The 7282-nt window shown below is 50.4% G+C and overlaps 1 protein-coding gene across 1 annotated transcript; it reads left to right on the forward strand.

Moving 5' to 3' along the window:
- Positions 1 to 515: 515 nt before the first annotated feature.
- LOC123346573 (zinc finger protein 585A-like) lies at positions 516 to 3488 on the forward strand. Its single transcript, XM_044984049.1, has 4 exons — positions 516 to 566; positions 1085 to 1198; positions 1515 to 2151; positions 2278 to 3488. The coding sequence occupies exons 1-4, from the start codon at positions 533 to 535 to the stop codon at positions 3125 to 3127; spliced, it is 1635 nt and encodes a 544-aa protein (XP_044839984.1). The 5' UTR covers positions 516 to 532; the 3' UTR covers positions 3128 to 3488.
- The last annotated feature ends 3794 nt before the right edge of the window (positions 3489 to 7282 follow it).

Genomic DNA, 7282 nt, shown 5'->3' on the forward strand with positions numbered 1-7282 from the left:
GGTGATGGGGGAGGGGAGACAGGACATTCCCCCATTTCTCAAACAGGATACAACCCCCTTGCACTTGGCTGGGAACATTTTCAAGGCTCCCAGTGCTGGAGTGAGACCCCACTAGCCTGAGGCTGCTGTGAAATACGCAGGGAAGCTGTTGGGATTCCTGTCCCTGTCCCCGGCTCAGAGCTCTGCTTCCCGTATCAGCGTGTGTCTGGCAGGAGTGTGGGAAATGAGAAGACCCTGCCCTGCTCTGCGTGCTGGGGGGACAAGGAGCTCTCACCTTCTCGCATCCCCTGAAGCCTCCTGGCTGCTCTGAGCAGGGTGAGGGTGGGATTCTGCAACTGTGGCCCTCCCAGAGCTTCCACTTCTTTATCCTTCCTCCCACATGACTAGTGGGATTGTGGCTGGAGGAGCAGGTAATGACCGGGGCCTCTTGGTGTTTCAGATGCCGGTGACCTTCGAGGAGGTGGCTGTGTATTTCACCCAGGGGCAGGGGGCTTTGCTGAACCCCACCCAGAGAGCCCTCTACAGGGACGTCATGCAGGAGAACTACGAGATGGTGACCTCGCTGGGTAAGGGATTCCCGTCCCCTCAGATACTAGAAGCCGTGGGGTCTATGTATCTATATGTGGTCATGTTCTTCCCGTGTCAGTTAGATCAGAGGTGAGTGGGTTCCATAATGCACAGCTGCCGTGTGAGAGAGACTTGCATCTCCGTGCCTCCTCCAGTGGAACATGGGTCTCAACACCCAATGGACAAGCTAAACCATCCCCACCCCTCCAGCTTTCAAAGGGGCATAAATCCGTCATTGTCCTGTCTGTGTTGTTTCTTGGCTGCACACACAATCCCTGTTCATCTCCCTCGTTGGGAGTAGCTTCAGCCCTGGGGAGGGCTCTGGGCTCTGCAGGATTAGAAGGAGGCAGGGGTTTAAGTCCAGAGCCGTGTGTGAGTCAGCAAGGCCCCCAGCGCACAGATCCTGGGAACGCCTAGTGAGGGTGTAGTAATACTTCAATTCACCTCCCCAGACAACTTCCTCTGCGCAAGGGGGCTCCATGCACCCTGATCTGGTCTGATTTCACCCTCTGCGCAGGATTCCCCCTTGCCAAACCTGAGCTGATTGTCCGGCTGGAACGAGGGGAAGAGCCTTGGTTGCCTGATCTCCAGGCCTGCGAGGAAAGAAGGCTTCCGAGATGCATCCATAGAGGTGAGGACTGACACAGAAACCATCTAGGGAATGAAGGAAAAAGTTGAGAATCCCCAAATATGGTGTGAAAAAACACCCACAGTTCTTCCTCATCTCAGCCAGGACAGGGCTGCAGTCATCAGATATAGCTCACGCCAATGCACCCAGCCTCTTACCTGCAGGAGTTTCCTTCCCAGTTTTCCTGCCCTGTGAGTGTTTGGGTGGGATGTTGAGGCAGAGTCCAATTGCTCAGTCTTTGTGTTGGGTTTTCCCTCGGTGCTATTCCTCTTTCTCCCCAGCACAATGACTCCTGTCTGGATTGTGTCTCTCCCAGCAGGTGCTGAGCGAGGGAGTGAGAATGAGGAGGGGAATCATCATGAGGAAGTTCCCGGGGAAGTGGAACCACAGGGGACCTTTGTGGGAAGAGCTGAAGGGAATTTTCCCCAGTGCTTGGAGCAGGCAGAAGCCTGGGGAAATTGTCACAGATCAGAGAGGCTTCTAGGAAACCACCCAGGGAAGAAAGTGGATGAATCTATTAACGGTTGGGGAGGAGAGGAGGATTGCAGAGCGCGGGAGAGAAATCCCAAGGAAGAGACACCCTGGCACTACCTTCAGTGTGGGAAAGGATTTACTGTGAGATCACAGCTTGTGACACAGCAGACAATCCATACTGGAGAGAAACCCCTTCAATGCTTGGACTGTGGGGAAAGCTTCAATATGCTCTCAGATCTTAATAACCATGGGAGAAGCCATAGTGGAGAAAAACCCTCTGAATCCCTCGAATGCGGAAAATGTTTCATTTCGAAGACACAAATAATTAGACATCAGTTAAGCCACACTGGGGAGAGACCCCATAAGTGCTTGGAGTGTGGGAAAAGTTTCACAGAGAGGTCACACCTTGTTAAGCATCAGGCAATCCACACAGGAGAGAAACCACACAAGTGCTTGGAGTGTGGGAAAAGTTTCACAGAGAGGTCAAACCTTATTAAACATCAGGCAATCCACACAGGAGAGAGACCCTACAAGTGCTTGGAGTGTGGGAAAAGTTTCATACGAAGGTCAGACCTTGTTTATCATCAGGCAATCCACACAGGAGAGAGACCCCACAAGTGCATGGAGTGTGGGAAAAGTTTCATACGAAGGTCAGACCTTGTTTATCATCAGGCAATCCACACAGGAGAGAGACCCCACAAGTGCTTGGAATGTGGGAAAAGTTTCATACGAAAGTCACACCTAGTTCGTCATAAGGCATTACACACAGGAGCGAGACCCCACAAGTGCTTGGACTTAGGGGAAAGTTTCATAGAAAGATCAAACCTTGTTCAACGTCAGGCACTCCACACAGGAGAGAGACCCCAGAAGTCCTTTGACTGTGGGAAATGTTTCACAGAGAGGTCAAACCTTGTTAAACATCAGGCAATCCACACAGGAGAAAGACCCCACAAGTGCTTGGACTGTGGGAAAAGTTTCATAAGAAAGTCAACCCTTGTTGAACATCAGGCATTACACACAGGAGCGAGACCCCATAGCTGCTTGGATTGTGGGAAAACTTTCATACAGAGGTCACACCTTGTTCGCCATCAGGCATTACACACAGGAGAGAGACCCCACAAGTGCTTGGACTGTGGGAAAGGTTACATACAAAGGTCAGATCTTGTTAAACATCAGGCAATCCACACAGGAGAGAGACCCCACAAGTGCTTGGACTGCGGGAAAAGTTTCATAAGCAGGTCACAACTTGTTCAACATCAGAGAATCCACACAGGAGAGAGACCCCACACGTGCTTGGACTGTGGGAAATGTTTCACAGAGAGGTCAAACCTTGTTGAACATCAGGCAATTCACATAGGAGAGAGACCCCACAAGTGCTTGGACTGTGGGAAAAGTTTCATATGGAAGTCTGACCTCATTAAACATGGAAGAATCCACACAGGATCTAAACTTCTGTGACACATGGCAAGAAAGGATTAAGCAACTTGCATGTCATTCACTCAGATTCAACTTTTAGAGAGAGATTATAAAAGTGTGTCCACCTTAGATAACCTAGAATTTGACATGTAAATGTGTATTTTGAAAGACTTGGAAGAAGAGGGCAAGTCGTGTCTGAGTAACCTAATTGCCTTCTATGAGGAGATAAGTTGCTCTGTGGATGAGGGGAAAGCAGTGGATTTGTTATACAGCCCAAAAGTCAAGGAATAAGTAGGGGCATTGCCAGCAGATTGAGGGACATGATCATTCCCCTCTATTCGACATTGGTGAGGCCTCCTCTGGAGTATTATGTCCAGTTTTGGGCCCCACACTACAGGAGGGATGTGCAAAAATTGGAAAGAGTCCAGCGGAGGGCAGCAAAAATGATTAGGGGTTGGAGCACATGACTCATGAGGAGAGGCTGAGAGAATGGGGATTGTTTAGTCTAGAGAAGTGAAGAAAGACGGGGGATTTGGTAGCTGCTTTCAGCTACCTGAAAGGGTTCCAAAGAGGATGGATCTAGACTGTGCTCATTAGTACCAGATGACAGAACCAGGAGTAATGGTCTCAAGTTGAGTGAGGAAAGTTTAGGTTGGGTATTAGAAAAATCTTTTTCACTAGGAGGGTTGTAAAGTACTGTTCCCCTCTCCTGCTCGGACATTTTCTGTGGGGATCCCGGAGACGGAAAGGAGCAGGTGTTACCATCTTGGCTACCAATCCCCATGGTGACTCTCTACACTAGCAATTCTCGAACTGTGGGCAGAGCCTCCCAATGGATTGGATACTGACTACCTGCCGTATCCCATTCTCTGTGGAAGTTCTATGAGTTTGTGGAACCCTGTAGTGTGGAACCCTTTATTATATGGAGGAGGAGGAGTCTCTGTTGTCCTGGGCCTTCATCAGCAACTCCAAGGAGCCAGTCTTGGGCAGGAAGCCAGAATCCAAGGGGTGACATTTTCTCCAATTCTTACACAGTTTTAAAGCCATCCCGCTGGTGTTATTTCCTTTTTTGCCAATTCTTCATTGTTTTCCAGGGACATGACAAAACTGGTTTTTTATAAACAGTTCTTTTTGACCAATTCACCCTTCAGTTCTCGCTTTCCAGCCACACTAGGTCGCAAGACCTATAACATGTTACATGGATAGATGGGTTATATTTGTACATATCCCAACATTGCCTGCGTCTCCCAAGGGGTCTCAGTGACCCTGTTCCCATCCCCTGGAATTGAATTATCCGTCAGCTGGCTGGCTGAGGGCTCTGGCTGTACCCAGCGCCCCCCTCGCCTCCTTCCGGGAGCTCAGAGCTACGCGGAGCCCCTCCCTGCCTGTGGTGGGGGCCCTAGAGACCAGCCAGAGCCAGGAGCAAAAATTTGTAGCATGTGAGTGAGCAGGGCCGGGGGAGTGAGGCCCGCCGGGGGGTTGAGCAAGGCTGGGAACAGGCTCTGGAGGCTAGGAAGATGGGGGTTGGAGCTGACCTTGGTAGAGCCGGGCATGGGACTTTGTGGAGTGGAGAAGGGGGAATTAGGCTGGGGATGGCTGGGGCGAGCCGGGCTGGGAAAGGATAAGAGCAAGGAGGGGTGTCTTTGTCTGACTCAGTGAGCTATCAGCTATAGGCACTGACTCCATGAGTGTTCTGGGGCTGGAGCACCCACGGGGAAAAGTTGAAGGGTGCTCTGCACCCACGGGCAGCCAAGCTCCCTGCCCCAGCTCACCTCGCCTCCTCCTCTGGTGGGGGGGAGGAGTGGGAATGTGGCGTGCTCAGGGGAGGAGGCAGAGCTGGGACAGGGATTTGGGGAAGGGGTTGGAATAGGGGCAGAAAGGGGGTGGAGTTGGGGTGGGGACTTTGGGGAAGGGGTTGGAATGGGGGCGGGGTAAGGGGAGGTCGAGCACCCACCGGCGCCAGCAGAAGGCCGCACCTATGCTAGCAGGGAATGTGCTGGGGCTTCCTGGGGAGCAGGCTGGTGCCTCTGGAGGGAGCAGCTGTTCTGAGCTGCCCCACACTGCATCTGCACCTCTCCCGCCTGTGCCCCCTGCCCTGCAGGCAACTCCCTGCAATCTCCTTTTCATGCTGCCTTCCTCTGCTCTGAAGTTTAAGCCCAGATGCTGAGGATCCTCTTTCGCCTTTTCTCTCCCCTTCCTTCCCCAGCAGGGATCAGCAGCAGATGTGGGCTGGGAGGAGAGAGAGGTACACACATAACCTGGCTGGGGGGGGGTGTTACCAGTTTTGCCCAATACTTTGGGGTATGCTAATTTATTCAGGTTACTCTTCTGGGGAAGAGGATTCTGTAATTCTATCAATGTGCTGCTTGTGTCACTTGTGTTTTCATACGAAGCTCTACTTCTTCCTTCTGCAAGTCCCCTCCCAATGGAACTACCCTGCAGGACCTCGGTTCCCTAGGGCTGGGTTTCTCCAGCCCCAGAACCAGATGAACCTCCCCCCCCACACACACACATACATTAACAGAAGAAGTCTGAGCAGACCGGGTCAATCAGCACTGTCAAGCTGACCCCTTATTTCTCTGGACTCACGGAGCTGGAAGAAGCAGCACTTCCAAGCTGACTCTCCTTATATGCCCCTGGGCTCCATGGACTGGGTCAAGCAGCACTTTCAAGCTGTTACCCTTATGCATCCCAGATTCAGCACGTCCCTATCCCCACTCTCACATCACAATTGTACGGGCAGTAACGTGCTTGATGAGCAAACCCCACAGTATTTTGGGTGCTGCAGGGAGCTTTAGCTTAGGTAAGAGAAGCGTTGCTGCAGAGTGAATGAGGGAAGCTAAAAACACAAAAGAGTAAAGTTCAGTAAGAGAGAGAGAAGCAACCAGCTTAACCATACAAGTTATTTATTGAATAATAGTGATAACTGCACAAGGAGCTTACACCAACATAACCTACATTATTACAGGTTAATACCTAAGGTAGAAAGGAAAATGAAGAGAGCGGGTGGGATCTCACTGTTCCCTGAAGCTTGAATTGGTTGGGGTTACCAGATGATGCTGGTAGCTGAGGGTCCTGTGGGCAGGAGACAGGCATAATCCCCAGCACGATCAGTCAGGAGAATATGGAGTCCCAGTGGAACTGATGCAGAGTTTGGATCTAAGCATTAGAAGAACTCTGACTGGAGGGTGATTGGGGATTTTTGTAGAGAAATTACAGTGGTTGAAGGGAGAACACTAGATTTGTTCATAGGTAAGCTGATGACTCAAGGGTTTTCTTTAGGCTAGACAATAGGAGCTGATCACTCTTGGCTATGGGTGGTGTTTTCTTCCAGGGAGCTCACAGTGCAACTAGGCTGCTTCACTATTTGGATGTCAGTTAAGGATTCATTACTAGAATTGGTCTGATAATTGCTGAACTGGGTGTGTGCAGACATAGGTTCATTGGCATCTGGAGCAGAGATTCCCAATATGCAGTGCTTCCCTGCTTTTTCTGGTCCCAGAGTTCAGTGTGGTTCTCTGTTCTCCATTCTGTATGTAAATTGAGATGTCTTCCTGTCCCATCTTTCATGCAGATGAGGCTAGGGGAGTTGTCTCTGCTCTCCATTCTGTATGCTAATGGAGATGTCTTAATCTTGTCCCCATGTCAGGAGGGGTCTAGGTGTGTCTCCCAACGCCCTTCACTGCTCTCTGCAAGTTTTTTCCTCTGATGGGTTTTGGTTTAAGCAGAGGCTGTGTGAGTGGGGGGTGTCTTTCATGAGTCAGGCTGGATACTGCACCCTGGTTCCCTAAGAATACAGCGGTGTCTGGTATCAGACATTATGCTAAAAGAAAGAATTCTAAATATGGGGAAATAACATTTGATGTTGGGGACACTGTTTTGTTACTGAACGCTAGAAAGAGAACAAGAAAAGGAGGAGTTCTGGAAACTAGGTATTGGGGACCACACAAAATTACGACTGAGGGTAAGAGAGTGAAATTACAAACCATCTCAGGGAAGCGGTTAGGAACCATGTACAGTATCGCACACTTAAAACCATTTGAAGAGCCACCAACATTAGCTGCTGAAAGCACATCAGAGGGAAAAATCGGAACTGAAATTGCCGTTGGTGACACTGAACCAGAAACTCCCACAGAAGAGGTTAGAAAAGTGGATGGCACTGGATCTCACGACAGCAAAAATAAACCCACAGAGGTC

This window comes from Mauremys mutica, chromosome 12 (assembly GCF_020497125.1).
Source record: "Mauremys mutica isolate MM-2020 ecotype Southern chromosome 12, ASM2049712v1, whole genome shotgun sequence".
Classification (NCBI taxonomy): Eukaryota; Metazoa; Chordata; order Testudines; family Geoemydidae; genus Mauremys; species Mauremys mutica.

What these genes read in the sequence shown, in the direction of transcription:
- LOC123346573 (XM_044984049.1), top strand. Translation starts at nt 533, where the DNA reads ATGCAGGAGAACTACGAGATGGTGACCTCGCTGG. An exon ending in TCCGAGATGCATCCATAGAG is followed by an intron (nt 1,199 to 1,514) that starts GTGAGGACTGAC and finishes CTCTCCCAGCAG; the next exon opens with GTGCTGAGCGAGGGAGTGAG. An exon ending in GGGAAAAGTTTCACAGAGAG is followed by an intron (nt 2,152 to 2,277) that starts GTCAAACCTTAT and finishes CACAGGAGAGAG; the next exon opens with ACCCCACAAGTGCATGGAGT.